Below are 23,061 nucleotides of genomic sequence, written 5' to 3'. Positions count from 1 at the left end.
ACACTTCCAAGCTTACAATGGCAGTGAAGGGCAGTTTCCATAAAAGTGCATCTATCCATCATAAAAGTGCTCCATACGGCTTTGGGGATAATATAGAGGCTCCGGTGCTCTATCCTCTGAGCGTCCGCATTAGTCACCAGATCTTACAGATCTCAGAGCCTGTGTACAGTTTGTAAAGGTTTAAATATGGATATTTTGTTTACAAAAACAAATCAATTTGCTTCAGAATTGTACACTTTTATAATACCACCCCCCAACACAAACACACACTTTTATGATGCATGGATGCTCTTTTATAAAAACAGCCACTTACTGCTATCATAAAGCTTGGAAGAGCCGGGATATTTATTAATATAACTGATTGTATTCGTCTGAAAGAAGAATGTTTTACACACCTAGGACGGCTTTAGGGCGAGTAAATCATGGGCTAATTTTCATTTATGGGTGAACTATCCCTTTAATACATGGTTGAATTCAAATTAGCATACTAGTCTTACTATTTATGCAATATAAAATATGACAGAAATAGTAAGAGTAGTAGTATGCTAGTGTGCTGACACCGAAAGAAGTTGTCCACATACTAAAGTGCATTATAAATAAAATTTATTATTATTATTATTATTATTATTATTATTACTCCCACTATTATAAAAACTGATCTGAGGTCATAATGATGCTTGTTTTGGACGCTTGGGAGCTGAAAGTCGCAGGATTTCTTTCTCTGAAATTATTAATAACTCACGTTCGGCTTGAGTTCTCCCTCATAACTAAACTCTGCTGTGTTTGTAGGATCTGCATAGACTTGGATTAACATGTTTGGAAATAGTACGTGTAATTTATGTCAGTATTCTTTTGTCTTTATAATAGGCTAGCTAAACAAGCACGGTGATAATATTCAATTTCTGAACATTTTTCAACGGTGTTGTTTGTGTGGGCGGGACGGTGTTTCTACTCGATCGGCGATTGGACAGAAGTAAGGGGTGTCTCCAGGCATTGGATCCTCATTGGTTCCCCCCCGCGCAGAATCGCGATCTCTTATTGGCTACTGTATGTGTCGCTCAGTGGATTCATGCGCAGTGCTGAAGGGAGGAGTAAACAGCAGTGAGTCACAGCTAACAGGCTAGGGTTCCGTTATAGGTAAGTAAAGTTACACGCGCGTTATTAGCGACAAACTCACAATTTAAACTGGTTTTGTTCGTATTAACGAAATGATCAGTTATATCTTTAGCGCTGGCGTTGATTATGTTGACCTGAGAGTTCGTGTGTGTGTGTAGCGTGTGTGTTTAATCACGTGCGTTGAGCTAGCCGAGGCCTGCTGCAGCTCGTGCCTGCGCGGGAAACGCTCATATAAGTGCACGTGCTCGTGTGCAATTCCAGAAATAAACCCACAGCAGCTTATAAACACACACACCACGGCCGAATAGCGATATAATTGAGTGTATTTGTGAATGATTGAGTTGAACCTGCACGGCGAGGCCCGGTGTTGAGGTGTGGAGCATGTGCATGTGACTTTCCTTCAATCGCGTGCCATTTCACCAATAAATAACTCGCATCCATAAACGCGTTTATTATTAATGCATGTTTCATGTGCAGGCTGTGCTGTAACGTTAGTGCAGCCGAGAGCATTTACTCTGTTGTTCTGCTTTTCCATTCAGCCTGGTGTGATTTGATGATTAGCACACGCGGTAAATCATTACACAGACGATTAACCCTTTATAACACGTCTGATTAAATACATTTACGAGTATTGACAATACTTTTCAAAGCCAGGCCTGTTGTATCTGTCAGGTGTGTTGGCGTTTAGCAGTAGCGGTGGTGCTAGCACACGTGCCGTGAGCACATTTACACATGAGTTTGGAAAGTTGTTTTTTATATCTTTCCATCGACATAATCAAAGGTTACTTTTCATTTTAAGGTGTCGTTGTTATACTGTAATTATATATGTAAGTACTGCGTAATATTAAGTAGCTAAATGTACTTTTTGCATGTAATAATGCTTAATGTACTGTTATTAATATGGTAAGTATGTGTAACGTGTACCAAGGACACCTAATGGTAAAATAAAGCGATACCTAACGTTAATTAAGTTGTTAAAGTTGGGTGTAACAACTGTGCTAGCAAGCTCACCACAAAGTTCAGTTCCAGTAAAACTACTGGCGGATCATCTGTCATAGAAATATGGTGTGTCATGATTTGTCACTTAAAATGGTCTTTTGAGAAGGAATGAATGAATCGCATGATGACGGAAACTGCACACATAAACACCTCAATGCACATAAAGGCTTAGTGTTGTGTTAATGTTAGTCTTCGCAGCCTTTGAACCTTTGGTGAGGTTTTGCATGATCTTCACTGATTGCATTGATCTAATACTGCTGTCCGATGCCCTAAACCCTTGGTGTTTTGCATGCTCTTCACTGCTTGAGCTAATGGTGCGCCCCATGCCCTCCGCAGATAATGGACATGAGTACCAGCGAGTGCTTTGGATGTGGCCGCTCCGGACACTGGATCAAGAACTGTCCCAACGCGGGCCGCGGCCGTGGCAGAGGACGGGGGCGAGGAAAGGGTACGAGGGCTTCATTTCAGGGTTTACACGGGTCTTAAAGGCTTCATTTCACCTTCCACAACTTAAGGCTTTAATAATAGGTGCGTTTACATGCACGATTATGCCTAATAAGCCGACAATGATCATGGTCATGTAAACGCGGTAACCCGTTTTCTTTTATCGGAGTACGGTCATAAGCGGCGTAAGCATAAACCGATCGGGGCGGCGTTTTTTGCCTCTTATTTCGCGCTGCATGTAAACGCATTAACCTGCTTTCTGTCGGCTTATTGAAGAGCTCATGTGTGATAGTGACAAAAACACAAACTCAGAGCAGATTTAAACACATCCAGCGAGTGTTTTTCATGAAATAAGGACATCTATCACAAACGCAGACTCTTTTAAGACCCAGAGCATTGTAAAGATGTGTTCTCATCTCACAGCAGAAGTAGAAGAGCTTCAGTCTAAACGCTGCAGAACTGATGAGGGATAATATGAGCCGTAAATCTCCAGCTCACGCTTTATTAACATCACAACTGACCTAACATGTGGGAAACTCAGAGTCAGATACGGACAGTATTATTTCTGACGCCACTAGAAGGAAATAACCGGTTTATTAATAAAGTCATGTAAACGCGGCTTACTTGCGTTGTCGGTTGACTGTATAATGCTGTAGTAAAGTCAGTAACATTTAATCTAACCTTTAAAGCAGAGTCCAGAAAAATAAAAATAAGAGATTTCATAGGGCCGTAAAGTAAATCACATGCGCCGCAGAGAATGACTTTCTTCCTCAGGATTTTAGTTTTCCAGCTCAGATTCACAACATCCTTAATCAAGAGACATTAATGACGTGCAGAATGAAGAAATGAACTCTTCTCTTCTCAGAAACTGAACAAAATTAAACGAGTTCATGCCAAAAACAAGAGCAAATATCTGTCTTTGAATGAAGCTGATTTTATGAACTCATTGGCAGATTTTTGTTTTAATCATAAAATCACTTTCACAAGATTTCTGATCTCAAACTTTAGGCTCTTTTTTTTGTCAAATGAATTCAAAAGTAACGGAGAACTGTTGGAAATGTTATTTTCTAACTTTGAAGTGTCACTAATACTCATTGTGTGCTTAGGCGTTCACACTTGTAGTTCGGTTAGTTTGGTCCGGACCAAAAAACAAAACACATTCCTGGTCCGCTTAGCGGTCACACTGGCATTTTTAACAGCGAACCTAAAGTTACCGAACCAAAGGCTCAGGGAGACGCTCACAACCTGATTGGTCGGCTTATATGACGCAGGAGCTGCTTACCGAACATTCAGAACAACGCTGTGTGCTGGATTAAACAGCATCATTTTATGCGTGTACATATGGCATTATTTTTACCAGCTGAGAACTCAAGAAGAGCTCATAAAATGTTCAAAACATTCAAAACAGCCGCAGGATTTCCTCCGTTGTGCAGAAAAGAGACGGCCGTTCTGTCGTCTGTACCGACTAATGGGCAGCTCAGGTCCTTTCATGAGAAAAACCAGGTTTGCTTTTTGTGTGTTTTTTCTAGCATTTTCTAAACATGCTCGTCAGACCAAATATTGATGAGGCTCTTCCTCGTTGCTCCACGTTTGTCCTCTAATGTTAACGTTACTCATTTTGGATACACCGATCTTTCCGCATCTTCGAATCAGCTGACTATGCATCACATGCTGTCTTTGGTCCGTGTTGCATTCATATATCAATCGAAGTGCACCAGAGTCCGCCTGGAAGCGGACTGAGGGTGCTTTCACACCTACCCTGTTTGGTCCGGATTTTCGGACTTTTCAGTTTGGTACGAACCAAAATTACAGGTGTGAAGCCTCCCTCGGACCATGGTCCGGACCAATCAGACGAAATTTGGTCCGACGAAAAGAGGTAGTCTCGGACCGGACCAAACAGAACAAAGGTTCGGTTCGTTTCTTGTGTGAAAGCATTTTCTGTATAGTTCGGACTTTCAGACCATTTACAGGAAGTTCTGGTGTAGGATTAGTGAAAAAACACAGATTAAACTCACAGCACATGTAAGCAGCAGTGATCGCGCAGCATTTTAACCAGAACCGCTTGTGTACTCATGTCAGCTCGCGTGAACAGCGTGCTCTGCTTGACTATGAGTTTCAGTTTAGTTATGAGACCGCTCCAGTTCATGTGCAACACAAATGATCACTCCGTCACGGGATGTCTGCTATATTATTTATTTAAGCTTATTTATTACATTCAGGCAAAAGATGAAACATTTATTAAAATTAAGATACAAAATACAAAGCTTTCTACAAAACAACTTAATAAAGTGGTCAAAATTATTTCTGTCTCGATGTCTTTGACATATATTGCACATCTGTGCACCTTTCATAATCAATATAGCCTAGATGAAATTTAAAAATAACATTATAATATTAAAACATAACTATAAAATAAAATACATTGTTTGGCTAAAAAGCCTATCCTCTAGGAGCTTCTCCTTTCCTGTCGGCGCCGATCAAATGTTTGCGCAACGAGGACGTTCATTTGGTGAATTTGCCTCGAGTATAGTTGGTGCTGCAGATAGTAATGCCATAATATTAACAGTATTGGCAACGATGCGTGTGATCATTCATTCTTGTCAAAGTTAGCCGCTGAATTGACAATACACTGACGTCAGACGCACGTCCGCTAACAAACCAATCAATGTTAAGATGCAGCCCACAGAGATGACGACAGGACGCCAGTGCGTCAGGTAAAGTTCTTTGGTGCGTTAACATAACTGCAATGTGAAAGCAAACTAGCAAAAGAACCAAATGTCCAAACACAAACTTTGGTTCAGACCTTGGTGCGGACTTTCAGGTGTGAAAACGTCCTGAGACTCCTCTTTTTAGCGGTCTCGGGCCGCTTGTTTGGTGCGCACCAGGGTTCGGATGGCAGCGTTTGCTTATGTTCAAATGAACCGAGCAATCGCACCAGGGTTCGTTTTAATCCAACCAAACATGACAAGTGTGAACGCACCCTCAGAGAACATTGTGTTCTTCTCTTCAATTCATTCCTGACATTTCTTGAATTGGTCTTAATGTACCTTTATTTAACTATTTTATATACTTTATTTATCTATCTGTGTCTCTCTCACACACACACACACACACACACACACACACACACTGTCTGTCTGTAGATCTGTTCTGTTACCGGTGTGGAGAGCAGGGCCACATCGCCAGAGATTGTGAACAGACTGAGGATGGTAAGATGCTCTGCCTCATCACACTTACATTAGTCACAACACACACCATCGTTTGCATCATGCATGTTTTTTGTTTTACACAGCTTGCTACAACTGCCACAGGAGTGGCCATATTTCCAGAGACTGTAAAGAACCCAAAAAGGAAAGGGAGCAGTGTTGCTATAACTGTGGTAAAGCCGGCCATGTGGCCCGCGACTGTGACCACGCCAACGAGCAGAAGTGCTACTCCTGCGGCGGCTTCGGACACATCCAGAAATTATGTGACAAGGTCAAATGTTACCGGTAAGTGCCTTTGTTTCAGCGCTTGGTGCCTTAAAGAAATAATTCACCCAAAGATAAGAATGATTCACTCGCTCCTTATGCTGTAACCAGAAGGGGCCCGTTTCAAAGAAACCCCAATGAGAAGACACACAGACAAAGGCTATGTTTACACCACAGCGATGGACTAAAAACTGAACACATGTTCCTTTGCGTTTCTCACGTACAAATGTTAACGTTGTCAAAACGATCCCCGTTCACACAGATCTGTAAACGCTGTATTATTCATGCCAGCCACACACATATAGACTGAACACATAACTAGAGATCGAACATTGTGGATTAATTTTTTTATTACCGATTATTTGCATGTTCGTGTGCCTGGGAACCGATATATAAACCATTATTTAGAGCCGATATTTATTGTTATTTCTGATTTTGACAATAATATCAACAGAACTGAACTGAACAAACTCTCAAACACTTTTTAAACTCTAATTTTTCATTCCCTTCTCTCATGCAAAACAAAACACACACATCTACATCAATAACTAGAGTCTGAAAGAGTGCAAAAAATAGCGCGCTGTCACAAAATGTGTCTCTTTAACATTACTGCTGTTGCATCTTTTTATAACAACAGCATATTAGCAACAGGCAAAATAAATGTACGGAGTCTATCAATGACAGCTGAGTCTGTGAGCGCCCCATTAATATACAAATTGGCTTTAAACTACACTTTTAAAAGGTTAATGTGTAGTTTAATAGACTAAAGAGTGAAGAGAGTACTCTCTGGAATACACAAACATTGTCAGTAGGGCCGGGACTCGATTAAAAAAATGAATCTAATGAATTAGAGGCTTTGTAATTAATTAATCGAAATTAATCGCATTTTAACTGCGTAAATATTTTACCTGAGAACAATGAGAAGTAATTTTTTTCACATGTATTTTTAGTATACCATTGAATAATGACTGAATACATAAGCTTAATCAACAAAATATTAATTATTTCAGTCCAGCAGACCAGAGCAATGTTTGCCATTAAGATTAGCAAAAGCATATGTGTGATATTTGAGGCTCAATGTGCTGCGGTGATACGCAGATTCCTTGTTGTATAGCTTGCTCACAACCGTGCTCTTGTCGATGCTTCCATTCTTTCGTTTTTTAAAACAAAATTTCCCATCCACGGGGCCGAGCAAAGCAGTCTCATCAGCTTCTTCTTTCATGCTCACTCATGCCCTGCGTCTCAATCAGCTCCCTAGTTCACTAGTCAGGGCACTGATCAGGACATAAGTCAATGGGCTGACTCCCTGATCAGTGCCCTGACAACTGAACTAGGGAGCTGATTGAGACGCACCCATGGTTTGTTGTTGTCGTGACTCCGGAGCGCTAGTTGGTGTTCCAGTATAATCGGTCCGTCGAAACTCATTCATTAAAAAACGTTCCGAGGTGCAAAAAAAGTGGTTATTTTTTTATTTTTTGCGTAATTAATTAACGCGTTAAAGTCCCGGCCCTAATAGTCAGACAAATCACCAAAACAGAGAATACATCGTCACTATTATCGAGTCCATCTCGTCTCTCAGCCCCTCGGAGAGAGCGTAGGAAACAGGATGCCTAGACTAAAGCCTAGATGGATTTAGTATTACAAAATGAGTTTGAGTAGGCTACTTCAAAGTTCAGCTCCACACACACACCCCTGAACCAGCTCCTCGAGCTCTTCAGGATGGCTTGAGAAGACATGGGCAGGTGTGCTGAAGCAGGCTGGAAATAAACATTGCAGTGTTTAAGACCTCCTAGTTTTACTCCTACATCTACAGGACATATTTTTACTCTGATTGTGATGTTTAAAATAAGTGGCTTTCAGATACGTGCTGTAAAAGCTCTGAGCAGTTTATGCTTCATCCACCGATCTCCTAGTGTGGTGTTTAGTTGACACCTGGCCAATGAGCTGTGCTGACCGATGGGTGTATGATATGAAGCACTTTCTGCCAGTTAACGTCATTTTAACCGGCTTTCTGAGGCGGATGCACTGATGGACTAAAAACTAGGGATGTCCCGATCAGGTTTTTTTGCCTTCGAGTCCGAGTTGTTGGTGTGAAAAAAACAGTTATGGAAATTAAATTAAATAATCTGCTCCCAATAATCCCGAAAAAAGTCTGTTAGTGTCTCAGTGACGTCGATCTCAGCTGTCAATCATGACGTCACACCGCCGTTTTTATAGCATCAAATAACTAACTAAAACTAAACTTACTTAAAAAACGAACACTTGAAATGAAATCATCGTGATGATAACTGCCTACAATGACATAAACTAACTTTGGGGGGAAAATATTTGAAGTGTCATTTGACTGAAGTGTAATTAACAATGCTTTTCAGGTTTTTATAGGTGTAACATTAGTTTTTAGGTAGAGAAAGTGAATAAAGTAGGCTAATCAAATGTAAAATGCATATTTAACTGTTTAAATTAAAGACTAATCCTTAAAAAAGCTATTCAATCAAGAGCAGTGGGTGATTTGATTCCTTATCTTTTCTTTGACATTAAACAGACAGCAGTAAAGGCTACTGCCCCTTTAAGACCTAACAGAAGGCTCTGCGTCGTCTTTCTCGGCTGCATAAAGTCCTCTTACGGCATATTTAGACTATGTCTGCTTCGATACTCATCAAGATGGACATGCTGACATACTTCTTGTGTGAGTTGGTCCGTTTAACCACAAGACTTGAAAGAGAACTCAATATTTGCGCGCTGTGAGACGAGTGCGCGCTTTCGGATGATGCACAGAGACAGATCAGCGTGCGCGCTCTCATTCGCGTCTTCTCTACACATGACTGTGAAAATGACTGCTCATATTCAATGACAATACGCAGCACTCGCATGAATTGAGCAAAGTTTACACAGATAGACCGTTTTGCCCACGGTTTTCTTTTATTAGCGCTGTTGTAATGTATCACTGAGGAGCCAGCATGTGTATCCATCTACAGAAACATAGCCGCCTACATAAAGCATTATTTTCAAGTTACAACCTATATTATTGCGTCATCAGATGTGAGATGAACCGCGGTGCAAGTGCTCACTTTGTCTCTCACCCCAGAATATACATATATATCCGAGTCCTGATCGGGATGTAACGTCCGATTCCGATCGAGTCTGAAATCACGTGATCGGATCGGGACATCCCTACTAAAAACAGACGATACCATTGTCATCCATCCCTGTTCACTCAGATCTGCGATAACGATTAAAGGCTGTATTATGATGGCAGGCCTGTAGTTGGCGATGTCACTTTGATAAGAAACACTGCAAACATGTAAAGCGTCACAGGCTTCTCAGATTCAAGTTTTTGTTGTTTGCATTGGAGACTGTAAAGGCATCGTAGAGTTTGCATGTTCAGGCGCCAAAAACACTGTTGTCATGTAAGTAATCAACCAAACGCTCAAGTTTCTGCGTTCAGTGGCTCGGTGTCAGTAAACATAGCACTAAACCGCATTTCAGATGCTAGTTAAAAATGATATATATTATGCTGGTCAGTCCAGCTATGCCTATCTCTATGTCACGTCGCATTAATTGTGTGTCGAAAAATGTTTCCCTCAATAGTTAATGCGTGTGTTTTCCTATTGGATGATAAATGTATCCGATTTAAACGAGCATCTTCAAAATGTATGTGCGTCTTGCCGTTTCCATTTAGCGTGTTTTGATGCGATTCGTTGAAAATAGGTGAATGGAAACATGTATGCTGTCATTTTTTCACTGAGACTGTAACTTTTGTCCTTTTGAGTTCAGCATAAAAGATGGGGATATCGCATAACTTTTGTGAATAAAGCTGTGTTTACACAGTTGAAGAAAACAAAATGTCCACTTCCTGATGAACTTTTAAGTCATGGTTTAGTACAGCAGGGAAGAGAAAACTAAATATAAAATGTATTCTTAATGAAACTGTGATTTGCTGAACACATTGTGTCTGTCATTAAATTGATTAAATTATAACTAATCTTCTTAATAATTAATAAGAATAACAATATAGGGAACCCTTGCACATTAGAAATATTAAAGGTTAACAACAGTGCCCAAACTCTTAGCCTGAAGTCAGTTGCTGTTTATTTTCTGATATAATAATCAACACTCAAATAACACATTTTATACGAACATGTAAACTTCACATAAGGCAGGTTTTCCATTACCTTTTAAATCTAATCATAAAATAGTTTTTACTCCAGTTCGGTGTTGAAATATAATAATTTATTTAAACATACATTAAATAGTGCAGACATCAGTAACCGGTTCAGTAGAATATATAATATATATATTCAGTGAAAGAGTTGATTTCTCTAGTGAACTCACAGCGGTGGACTTCTGAGATAATGTGATGCTACGGGACATTATTCTCAAGCTGTTTTATTGGCTTTCCACGGTTGAAACTGATTGAGTGATTACATGACATGTAGGCCTGCAACGTACGATTATTTTGATAATCGGTTAGTTGGTCGATTATTTTTCCGATTAATCGGATAAAAGGGCTTTTTCCTTTTATTGACAAAACACTATTCCACATCCTTTCCAATGCTGTCCTTCAAACAAACGTGTCAGCTGAGTGCTATGAACACACACACAGTGAATATATCACCATTACAAAAATTAACCATGGCTTTACAATGAACAAAACAAAAACATAATATTAATAAATAAACATAATATTAATAAATAAATAACAGGGATATTGTAGTTATTCAATGGTAACCACAAATTAACCATTGTTTGGCTTCAAATCCATAGTTTAAATATATTGTATGTGTGGCTATACAAATGGAAATCAATACGGCAAAAGCATGGTTTTATTATAATCCAAACATGCTTTTACTATCTAATATAACCATGGTTAATTTCCATAAGAGTTTATCTGCTGTAGCCTACATTATTTGCAAAAAACCATAGACTGTAAAAAAATATGGACGTAGTGTCCGTGACGTCACCCATAGGATTCTGATAAGCCGTTCTGAAGCTTAAAGTATGGGCGAGCTGGGCGTCGCCATCTTGTGAGCGAGTCATTGTGTGTCACTCCTGGATAACAGAAAATGGGCAAAAAGGCAGGATGTGGGTGGAGCTAAGGTGACGCAAGGACTATAGACGGCGGATAAATGGCTATCCACTTGTAACCACGCCCTTAATTATGCAGAACTTTATATAACGCTTTATATAACGTAAACGAATGAGTTAGAAAAAAATTCAGCTCCCTCACAGTTGTCATGAAGGTCAAAATTAGCCTTATAAGCCAAAACCACAATTTGTACATATAATAACAATAACGTTAATAACCGATCGCTCCAGCGGCCGTGCTCTGCTCCTCAACACTCGCTCCTGCTCTGCTTCTCTACAGTAACGTTAATAACCGATCGCTCCAGCGGCCGTGCTCGGCTCCTCAACACTCGCTCCTGCTCTGCTTCACTACAGTAACGTTAATAACCGATCGCTCCAGCGGCCGTGCTCGGCTCCTCAACACTCGCTCCTGCTCTGCTTCTCTACAGTAACGTTAATAACCGATCGCTCCAGCGGCCGTGCTCAGCTCCTCAACACTCGGTCCTGCTCTGCTTCACTACAGTAACGTTAATAACCAATCGCTCCAGCGGCCGTGCTCGGCTCCTCAACACTCGCTCCTGCTCTGCTTCACTACAGTAACGTTAATAACCGATCGCTCCAGCGGCCGTGCTCTGCTCCTCAACACTCGCTCATGCTCTGCTTCTCTACAGTAACGTTAATAACCAATCGCTCCAGCGGCCGTGCTCGGCTCCTCAACACTCGCTCCTGCTCTGCTTCACTACAGTAACGTTAATAACCGATCGCTCCAGCGGCCGTGCTCTGCTCCTCAACACTCGCTCCTGCTCTGCTTCTCTACAGTAACGTTAATAACCAATCGCTCCAGCGGCCGTGCTCGGCTCCTCAACACTCGCTCCTGCTCTGCTTCTCTACAGTAACGTTAATAACCGATCGCTCTAGCGGCCGTGCTCGGCTCCACAACACTCGGTCCTGCTCTGCTTCACTACAGTAACGTTAATAACCGATCGCTCCAGTGGCCGTGCTCAGCTCCTCAACACTCGGTCCTGCTCTGCTTCACTACAGTAACGCTAATAACCAATCGCTCCAGCGGCCGTGCTCGGCTCCACAACACTCGGTCCTGCTCTGCTTCACTACAGTAACGTTAATAACCAATCGCTCCAGCGGCCGTGCTCGGCTCCACAACACTCGGTCCTGCTCTGCTTCACTACAGTAACGTTAATAACCAATCGCTCCAGCGGCCGTGCTCGGCTCCACAACACTCGGTCCTGCTCTGCTTCACTACAGTAACGTTAATAACCGATCGCTCCAGTGGCCGTGCTCAGCTCCTCAACACTCGGTCCTGCTCTGCTTCACTACAGTAACGCTAATAACCAATCGCTCCAGCGGCCGTGCTCGGCTCCTCAACACTCGGTCCTGCTCTGCTTCACTACAGTAACGTTAATAACCAATCGCTCCAGCGGCCGTGCTCGGCTCCACAACACTCGGTCCTGCTCTGCTTCACTACAGTAACGCTAATAACCGATCGCTCCAGTGGCCGTGCTCGGCTCCTCAACACTCGCTCCTGCTCTGCTTCACTACAGTAACGCTAATAACCGATCGCTCCAGTGGCCGTGCTCGGCTCCTCAACACTCGCTCCTGCTCTGCTTCACTACAGTAACGTTAATAACCGATCGCTCCAGCGGCCGTGCTCGGCTCCTCAACACTCGCTCCTGCTCTGCTTCACTACAGTGACGTTAATAACCGATCGCTCCAGCGGCCGTGCTCGGCTCCTCAACACTCGGTCCTGCTCTGCTTCACTACAGTAACGTTAATAACCGATCGCTCCAGCGGCCGTGCTCGGCTCCACAACACTCGCTCCTGCTCTGCTTCACTACAGTAACGTTAATAACCGATCGCTCTAGCGGCCGTGCTCGGCTCCACAACACTCGGTCCTGCTCTGCTTCACTACAGTAACGTTAATAACCGATCGCTCCAGCGGCCGTGCTCGGCTCCTCAACACTCGGTCCTGCTCTGCTTCACTACAGTAACGTTAATAACCGATCGCTCCAGCGGCCGTGCTCGGCTCCACAACACTCGCTCCTGCTCTGCTTCACTACAGTAACGTTAATAACCAATCGCTCCAGCGGCCGTGCTCAGCTCCTCAACACTCGGTCCTGCTCTTCTTCACTACAGTAACTTTAATAACCGATCTCTCCAGGGGCCGTGCTCAGCTCCTCAACACTCGCTCCTGCTCTGCTTCACTACAGTAACGTTAATAACCGATCGCTCCAGCGGCCGTGCTCAGCTCCTCAACACTCGCTCCTGCTCTGCTTCTCTACAGTAACGTTAATAACCGATCGCTCCAGCGGCCGTGCTCTGCTCCTCAACACTCGCTCCTGCTCTTCTTCACTACAGTAACGTTAATAACCGATCGCTCCAGCGGCCGTGCTCGGCTCCTCAACACTCGCTCCTGCTCTGCTTCTCTACAGTAACGTTAATAACCGATCGCTCCAGCGGCCGTGCTCAGCTCCTCAACACTCGGTCCTGCTCTGCTTCACTACAGTAACGTTAATAACCGATCGCTCCAGCGGCCATGCTCGGCTCCACAACACTCGCTCCTGCTCTGCTTCACTACAGTAACGTTAATAACCAATCACTCCAGCGGCCGTGCTTGGCTCCACAACACTCGCTCCTGCTCTGCTTCTCTACAGTAACGTTAATAACCAATCACTCCAGCGGCCGTGCTTGGCTCCACAACACTCGCTCCTGCTCTGCTTCTCTACAGTAACGTTAATAACCGATCGCTCCAGCGGCCGTGCTCGGCTCCTCAACACTCGCTCCTGCTCTGCTTCACTACAGTAACGTTAATAACCGATCGCTCCAGCGGCCGTGCTCGGCTCCACAACACTCGCTCCTGCTCTGCTTCTCTACAGTAACGTTAATAACCAATCACTCCAGCGGCCGTACTTGGCTCCACAACACTCGCTCCTGCTCTGCTTCTCTACAGTAACGTTAATAACCGATCGCTCCAGCGGCCGTGCTCGGCTCCTCAACACTCGCTCCTGCTCTGCTTCACTACAGTAACGTTAATAACCGATCGCTCCAGCGGCCGTGCTCGGCTCCACAACACTCGCTCCTGCTCTGCTTCACTACAGTAACGTTAATAACCGATCGCTCCAGCGGCCGTGCTCGGCTCCTCAACACTCGCTCCTGCTCTGCTTCTCTACAGTAACGCTAATAACCGATCGCTCCAGCGGCCGTGCTCGGCTCCTCAACACTCGCTCCTGCTCTGTTTCACTACAGTAACGTTAATAACCAATCGCTCCAGCGGCCGTGCTCGGCTCCTCAACACTCGGTCCTGCTCTGCTTCACTTCAGTAACGTTAATAACCGATCGCTCCAGCGGCCGTGCTCGGCTCCACAACACTCGGTCCTGCTCTGCTTCACTACAGTAACGTTAATAACCGATCGCTCCAGCGGCCGTGCTCGGGTCCACAACACTCGGTCCTGCTCTGCTTCACTACAGTAACGTTAATAACCGATCGCTCCAGCGGCCGTGCTCGGCTCCTCAACACTCGCTCCTGCTCTGCTTCACTACAGTAACGTTAATAACCGATCGCTCCAGCGGCCGTGCTCGGCTCCACAACACTCGCTCCTGCTCTTCTTCACTACAGTAACGTTAATAACCGATCGCTCCAGCGGCCGTGCTCGGCTCCACAACACTCGCTCCTGCTCTTCTTCACTACAGTAACGTTAATAACCGATCGCTCCAGCGGCCGTGCTCGGCTCCACAACACTCGCTCCTGCTCTTCTTCACTACAGTAACGTTAATAACCGATCGCTCTAGCGGCCGTGCTCGGCTCCTCAACACTCGCTCCTGCTCTGCTTCACTACAGTAACGTTAATAACCGATCGCTCCAGCGGCCGTGCTCGGCTCCTCAACACTCGCTCCTGCTCTTCTTCACTACAGTAACGTTAATAACCGATCGCTCCAGCGGCCGTGCTCGGCTCCTCAACACTCGCTCCTGCTCTTCTTCACTACAGTAACGTTAATAACCGATCGCTCCAGCGGCCGTGCTCGGCTCCACAACACTCGCTCCTGCTCTTCTTCACTACAGTAACGTTAATAACCGATCGCTCTAGCGGCCGTGCTCGGCTCCACAACACTCGCTCCTGCTCTTCTTCACTACAGTAACGTTAATAACCGATCGCTCCAGCGGCCGTGCTCGGCTCCTCAACACTCGCTCCTGCTCTTCTTCACTACAGTAACTTTAATAACCGATCGCTCCAGCGGCCGTGCTCGGCTCCTCAACACTCGCTCCTGCTCTTCTTCACTACAGTAACGTTAATAACCGATCGCTCCAGCGGCCGTGCTCGGCTCCTCAACACTCGCTCCTGCTCTGCTTCTCTACAGTAACGTTAATAACCGATCGCTCCAGCGGCCGTGCTCGGCTCCTCAACACTCGCTCCTGCTCTTCTTCACTACAGTAACGTTAATAACCGATCGCTCCAGTGGCCGTGCTCGGCTCCTTAACACTCGGTCCTGCTCTGCTTCACTACAGTAACGTTAATAACCGATCGCTCTAGCGGCCGTGCTCAGCTCCTCAACACTCGGTCCTGCTCTGCTTCACTACAGTAACGTTAATAACCGATCGCTCCAGCGGCCGTGCTCTGCTCCTCAACACTCGGTCCTGCTCTGCTTCACTACAGTAACGTTAATAACCGATCGCTCTAGCGGCCGTGCTCGGCTCCTTAACACTCGGTCCTGCTCTTCTTCACTACAGTAACGTTAATAACCGATCGCTCCAGCGGCCGTGCTCGGCTCCACAACACTCGGTCCTGCTCTTCTTCACTACAGTAACGTTAATAACCGATCGCTCCAGCGGCCGTGCTCGGCTCCTTAACACTCGGTCCTGCTCTGCTTCACTACAGTAACGTTAATAACCGATCGCTCTAGCGGCCGTGCTCAGCTCCTCAACACTCGGTCCTGCTCTGCTTCACTACAGTAACGTTAATAACCGATCGCTCCAGCGGCCGTGCTCTGCTCCTCAACACTCGGTCCTGCTCTGCTTCACTACAGTAACGTTAATAACCGATCGCTCTAGCGGCCGTGCTCGGCTCCTTAACACTCGGTCCTGCTCTTCTTCACTACAGTAACGTTAATAACCGATCGCTCCAGCGGCCGTGCTCGGCTCCACAACACTCGGTCCTGCTCTGCTTCACTACAGTAACGTTAATAACCGATCGCTCTAGCGGCCGTGCTCGGCTCCACAACACTCGCTCCCGCTCTGCTTCACTACAGTAACGTTAATAACCGATCGCTCCAGCGGCCGTGCTTGGCTCCTCAACACTCGCTCCTGCTCTGCTTCACTACAGTAACGTTAATAACCGATCGCTCCAGCGGCCGTGCTTGGCTCCTCAACACTCGCTCCTGCTCTGCTTCACTACAGTAACGTTAATAACCGATCGCTCCAGCGGCCGTGCTTGGCTCCTCAACACTCGCTCCTGCTCTGCTTCACTACAGTAACGTTAATAACCGATCGCTCCAGCGGCCGTGCTCTGCTCCTCAACACTCGGTCCTGCTCTGCTTCACTACAGTAACGTTAATAACCGATCGCTCTAGCGGCCGTGCTCGGCTCCTTAACACTCGGTCCTGCTCTTCTTCACTACAGTAACGTTAATAACCGATCGCTCCAGCGGCCGTGCTCGGCTCCACAACACTCGGTCCTGCTCTGCTTCACTACAGTAACGTTAATAACCGATCGCTCTAGCGGCCGTGCTCGGCTCCACAACACTCGCTCCCGCTCTGCTTCACTACAGTAACGTTAATAACCGATCGCTCCAGCGGCCGTGCTTGGCTCCTCAACACTCGCTCCTGCTCTGCTTCACTACAGTAACGTTAATAACCGATCGCTCCAGCGGCCGTGCTCGGCTCCACAACACTCGCTCCTGCTCTGCTTCACTACAGTAACGTTAATAACCGATCGCTCTAGCGGCCGTGCTTGGCTCCACAACACTCGCTCCTGCTCTGCTTCTCTACAGTAACGTTAATAACCGATCGCTCCAGCGGCCGTGCTCGGCTCCACAACACTCGGTCCTGCTCTGCTTCACTACAGTAACGTTAATAACCGATCGCTCCAGCGGCCGTGCTCGGCTCCACAACACTCGGTCCTGCTCTGCTTCACTACAGTAACGTTAATAACCGATCGCTCCAGCGGCCGTGCTCAGCTCCTCAACACTCGCTCCTGCTCTGCTTCACTACAGTAACGTTAATAACCGATCGCTCCAGCGGCCGTGCTCGGCTCCTCAACACTCGGTCCTGCTCTGCTTCACTACAGTAACGTTAATAACCAATCGCTCCAGCGGCCGTGCTCAGCTCCTCAACATTCGGTCCTGCTCTGCTTCACTTCAGTAACGTTAATAACCGATCGCTCCAGCGGCCGTGCTCGGCTCCACAACACTCGGTCCTGCTCTGCTTCTCTACAGTAACGTTAATAACCAATCGCTCCAGCAGCCGTGCTCGGCTCCTCAACACTCGGTCCTGCTCTTCTTCACTACAGTAACGTTAATAACCGATCGCTCCAGCGGCCGTGCTCGGCTCCACAACACTCGGTCCTGCTCTGCTTCTCTACAGTAACGTTAATAACCAATCGCTCCAGCAGCCGTGCTCAGCTCCTCAACATTCGGTCCTGCTCTGCTTCACTTCAGTAACGTTAATAACCGATCGCTCCAGCAGCCGTGCTCGGCTCCTCAACACTCGCTCCTGCTCTTCTTCACTACAGTAACGTTAATAACCAATCGCTCCAGTGGCCGTGCTCGGCTCCTCAACACTCGGTCCTGCTCTGCTTCACTACAGTAACGTTAATAACCGATCGCTCCAGCGGCCGTGCTCGGCTCCTCAACACTCGCTCCTGCTCTGCTTCTCTACAGTAACGTTAATAACCGATCGCTCCAGCGGCCGTGCTCGGCTCCTCAACACTCGCTCCTGCTCTGCTTCTCTACAGTAACGTTAATAACCGATCGCTCCAGCGGCCGTGCTCGGCTCCTCAACACTCGGTCCTGCTCTGCTTCACTACAGTAACGTTAATAACCAATCGCTCCAGCGGCCGTGCTCAGCTCCTCAACATTCGGTCCTGCTAAACTAAACTAAAAACATTTCAGCATTTCTTTTATATAAATGAAGTTGATTGATTGATATTTACTTGATGTTAAATCTATCACCATTCACACGGATCTGCGAAAATGATTAAATGCTGCATTATGTCCGCATACAGGTTTGAAATGACAAGCGATGATAAATAACCAGTTGGATGCTGGATGAAGGTGTGTGTGAGATAGATAACTGAAGTATGTGTGTGTGTTTGTGCAGGTGTGGTGAGATCGGGCACGTGGCGGTGCAGTGCAGCAAGGCCACCGAGGTCAACTGCTACAACTGCGGCAAGACGGGGCATCTGGCCCGCGAGTGCACCATCGAGGCCTCCGCGTAACTCCTCGGCTCCGCCCCTCCTGTCCCCATTGATGGTTTCTCTTCTCTAAATCCTCTTCATTGGCCAAAGCCTGGCAAACAGAGGCCTTCCCCGGGCCAGTGAGCAGCTTTGAGTTTTGTTTTTCCTTTGTTATAAAGAAGAGGGGTAAAAAAAAAAAATCATATTGCGTTTAAAATGAGATGTTTATTTAGGTAGAGGTGTAATGTGTGACGCTTGGTTAAAGGACCCGCTGGTGAGAAGATGTGTGTCCGGGACGTCCTGCGTCACAGGGGACCTCTGGGGTCACACACACGCGACCCTTAGATGAAATGAAAGAAGTCAGGTGAAGGCGTTTGCTTTAGTTTTTGTGGTTATATGGAGAGAAGTTGAAGCTGGCTTAAGAGGACAGACTAAACCATTCTCATCGCAGGCTAAGTGTCTGTCTACTATGGAAATGTTATGGATTGGATTCATTTGATTTTTCCTTTTCTTTGCATTTTTATTTAGTTTGAGATTTTTCTAAAAAGTCATGTTTGCAGGTTCATCGAACGATGCTTTGTTAATGCTGGAAGCGACATTAATTTTAGTCCTTTCTACCTTAAATTATCCGGAAAAATAGAGAGACGCATGGATTAAGCAACAATTTGCGAAAAGAATGTTTTCACAGAAATCAGATATTTTTGTACAATATCACTTGGACTACTGTAAGAATATCAGTGCTTGTACTCAGTTTTTAAGTCGGAGGAAATTGCAACTTAAGTCCTAGAGCATAGATGTGTAATTTTAAACTGTCAATAAAGCTGGAGGAGGATGGGGAGTCTGTCTGCATTCATCATTCGCATGATCTAGAGCAGTGCTTCTCAAACCTCTCCCTCAGTTATCTGTTATTTACCTGATTCAACTCATCAGCTCATGAACTAATCTGGGTGTGTGTGATGAGGGAGACGTACAAAAGGCAGGGCAGCCTCCAGGACAGGTTTGAAAACCACTGCTCTAGAAACATTTGCCCTTAATTAGCTCTTAAATTTCAAAGGCATGGTTTCTTATGTGCATTAAAAAAACAGATTATTTAATGTCAACTGACACAATTGGCCTATTTAGTAGATACCATGCACTGAGAAGTTTAGTAGACATTAAAGGGCACATTCTGCTCATCTTTCTTTAGTGTGTAATGTTGCAGGTTGTGTGTCAAAAGCTCTGTGAAGACGCTTTCGGCTGCTTCTTCAATGGGAGTTTCCTCCATCTCCAGCCTGTGAGCCGGACACAGGCGGCCATCTTTAAGGACCTCTCAATCCTGTACGACATCCAGATGTGAGGAACGGCAGATCAACAGCTGGATCTGTGCAGAAAAGCCTTTCCCATAGAGAAACCTCAGGCACAAACGAGCGCTCCTTCACATCTGTCTCGATCCTTTTCATTTTTGATTCTCTTTGCGGTTTAAATCAATCATACATCTCACGTATTTAAACAGGGCAATGCAAACTTAACCATACATGGCCTAGTAAACAATTTAATATTTCTTAACCAGACAACTGATGAGCATCATAAGAGACAAAAAAACTTAATGTAATAAAAATTAATAACTAGGGTGATCTCTGCAAGCTTAAAGGGATAGTTCACCCATAAATGAAAATGACCCAATGATTTTCTCACCCTCAAGCCATCCTAGGTGTGTATGATTTTTTTATGAACACAATCTGAGTTATATTAATACATATTCTGATACTTCCAAGCTTTATAATGGCAGCCCAAAATTTGAAGCTCATAAAAGTGCTCCATATGGCTCTGGGGGTTAATAAAGACCTTTTGAAGTGTTTCCATGCCTTATGTAAGAAAAAAAAGTCCATATTTAACACTATAAATGTAAAAATATCTAGCATCTACCAGACCGCCTTCAGTATTCAACTTAAAAAGTGTATCGCAGCTCATAACACTTTGTTGCATAAATAACACTTTTCATAAGTTGAATACTGAAGGCGGTTCACTAGATATTTTACTTTATGGATATTTTTGTTAAACGCATGGCTTCGCTTCAGAAGGCCTTTATTAACCTCTGGAGCCGTGTGGAGCACTTTTATAATGGATGGATGGGCTTTATTGGAAACTGCGGGACATTTATCAATATAACTGCTCCTCAAAAATGAAGAAAGTCATACTAGGATGGCTTGATAAGGAGTAAATCATGGGGTCATTTTCATTTTTCAGACTGAGACAAAAAAGCAGCTGTTAATATTAAGATTAAATCGCCATCTTTAAAGTTCCCTGAAAGGATGTGCATTTCCTTTTAAAATTCTTACCTTCATCGTTGTAAGTGAAATGAGAAAAAATGGATACAATGCCTTCTCAATGGCTTTCTGGGTTGTATTTGGGTAAATTTAGGTTATGAGACTAATTCCATCCATCCACCAAAAGCTTAGAAAGATCAGGCATGACATTACTCTGAATTATAGATTGCTTTCATAATATTTTCGTACAATTTTCTGTCATATTACATTTTGAACAGAAAATCTGAAGAGACAGACCATATTCCTGTCTGCCACCAGTTTTGGTAGAATAAAGATGTATTCATAAATACTACCACATATCTGCAATTCCACAAAGGGACGGTAATGAGGACTGAAATATTGATAATGTTCTAATAATGTAAAAAAACAGTGGAGTTTTTAAAGTCAAAAGCACATTTAAGGAGGAAATTGGTGCCTCTTTGTTTCACACAAATTTGGCTGGAAATATGAAATCCAAAAACTTAATTTTCAGAAAGGATCTTTGCCAAATAATTTTAACAGTAGCATTAATACATTCAATATCAATGGCTTTGAGCCCTCTTTCATACTCTTCATACTTCTTTTCTAAAGAAGAGTTTTTTCTTTTCCAGATCAAATTAAACTTGTCTTGGTTTTCTTAGGCAATGAGATCGATGAGTCTAGAAATGCATTTCATTTTCCGGCCAATAATAGAAATGTCTCTGAGAACGCACATTCAGATAACATCTACACTGGGGCCTATTGCACAAAACTAGAATAAGGGATTAAGTCGGGATATCTTGGTGATCTTGTCATCTATATGCAAAAGTTAGTACACCGCTGTCATGTAAACGTACCCTGAAGGCACACTCATACCAATAACGAAAGATAACTGTATATTAGCGGATAAATTGAGCCAGGATCACCAAGATATCCCAGCTTAATCCCTTATCCAAGTTTTGTGCAATAGGCCCCTGGTCTAGACTATTCCAGATGTTGAGATGATTCATTCAATCATCATTGATGCATTGACACAGATTATCATTTGTAATCTGTATGCATGGTATTTAACAGGTCCTTAAACATGAATATTGAGTTATGAAGTAATCCATAATCTAATGCCCTAAAGAAAATCTCTATAGTTTGGAGAATTTTTGGAATTGGTTAATGTTTTTCCATGAATATTTGTCATTGTCATTAGCTTATTGTGATGATTAACTCTTTGCCAAACACGGTTAGTATTTCAAAATCCAGGGTAAGAGTTGAATAGCCCTGCTTTACACTCGGTCAAACGTACCCTAGTTCCCCGAGGAGGGGAAGTATTGCCATACTCCAGGCATGCCTTCAGACAGGAAAACCTAGTGATGGGGAGTCGACTCCAAAAGAGTCGATTCCTCGACTCTGAATAGCCCCAGAGTCGGAGTCGACTCCAGTACAGGAGTCGACTCTGTTGCTGTGTCCAAAATCGCTCGTTTACTGATTGTTTAATGAAATGAAGCGAGCCGCGGCCCGCGAGGTAATAGGCCTACCCTGACGTGATACACTGCATCAGAGAACTGCCGCAAAAACTTCACACATTTATTTGAGTGCTTACTTTAGAAATAGAAAACAATCACAGCGACTTTAGCTTGTAATTATAGGATTCCTCCATGCTAGCTTTAGTTTAATTGATTGTATATATTATTGCGATAAATAGATTTGGTTTCCTATAACGTCAAACTAACCATAAATCATAAAAATTCTGACAGAAAAAACACATCAATAGTGTGCATTTTTTTATGTATAGGCTAGTATCTTTAACTCACCTTTTATGACAATGGTCATGTGCGTTTAGCGCCATCATTCGACAATCACATCTTTTTTCAGGATTTTTCCTATGTAAAATTATTGGCAATATAGATACAGAAACATAGCCACTAAAGTCATCACTAAACTGGACTAATTTGGACAGCCACGCTAAAAGTGTGCGGTTTTAATAAGAGGATTTTAGGACCTTGTGTCAGGGGGAAATAATTTAAATATGTAACAACAGCATTTTTTTCTGATTTCTTACCCTGTTTTGATGTGAAGTAAATGGAGTTGAGGAGTCGATTCCATAGACTCCCATAGTGGGAGTTGGGAATCGGAGTCGACTCCAAAAAACCTGGAATCGAACACCCCTAGGAAAACCTGAAGATGTGGCAACGCAGATGCCATCTTCAATCAATCAACTTTATTTATTTCGCGCTTTTCCAATGCCGATTGTTTCAAAGCAGCTTCACAGGGTTGAACAGGACAATAATGCAACAGAATTAGATTTGGC

The 23,061-nt window shown here is 44.2% G+C and overlaps 1 protein-coding gene across 1 annotated transcript; it reads left to right on the top strand.

Annotated features, from left to right (window-relative positions):
• Positions 1-985: 985 nt before the first annotated feature.
• Positions 986-19,333, top strand: cnbpa (CCHC-type zinc finger, nucleic acid binding protein a). Its single transcript, XM_067447016.1, has 5 exons — positions 986-1,137; positions 2,452-2,563; positions 5,703-5,768; positions 5,852-6,050; positions 18,420-19,333. The coding sequence occupies exons 2-5, from the start codon at positions 2,455-2,457 to the stop codon at positions 18,535-18,537; spliced, it is 492 nt and encodes a 163-aa protein (XP_067303117.1). The 5' UTR covers positions 986-1,137; positions 2,452-2,454; the 3' UTR covers positions 18,538-19,333.
• Positions 19,334-23,061: the final 3,728 nt, after the last annotated feature.

The sequence above is a fragment of the Pseudorasbora parva genome, chromosome 6 (assembly GCF_024679245.1).
Source record: "Pseudorasbora parva isolate DD20220531a chromosome 6, ASM2467924v1, whole genome shotgun sequence".
Lineage (NCBI taxonomy): Eukaryota > Metazoa > Chordata > Actinopteri > Cypriniformes > Gobionidae > Pseudorasbora > Pseudorasbora parva.
This window is presented reverse-complemented; position numbering and strand designations above follow the sequence as displayed.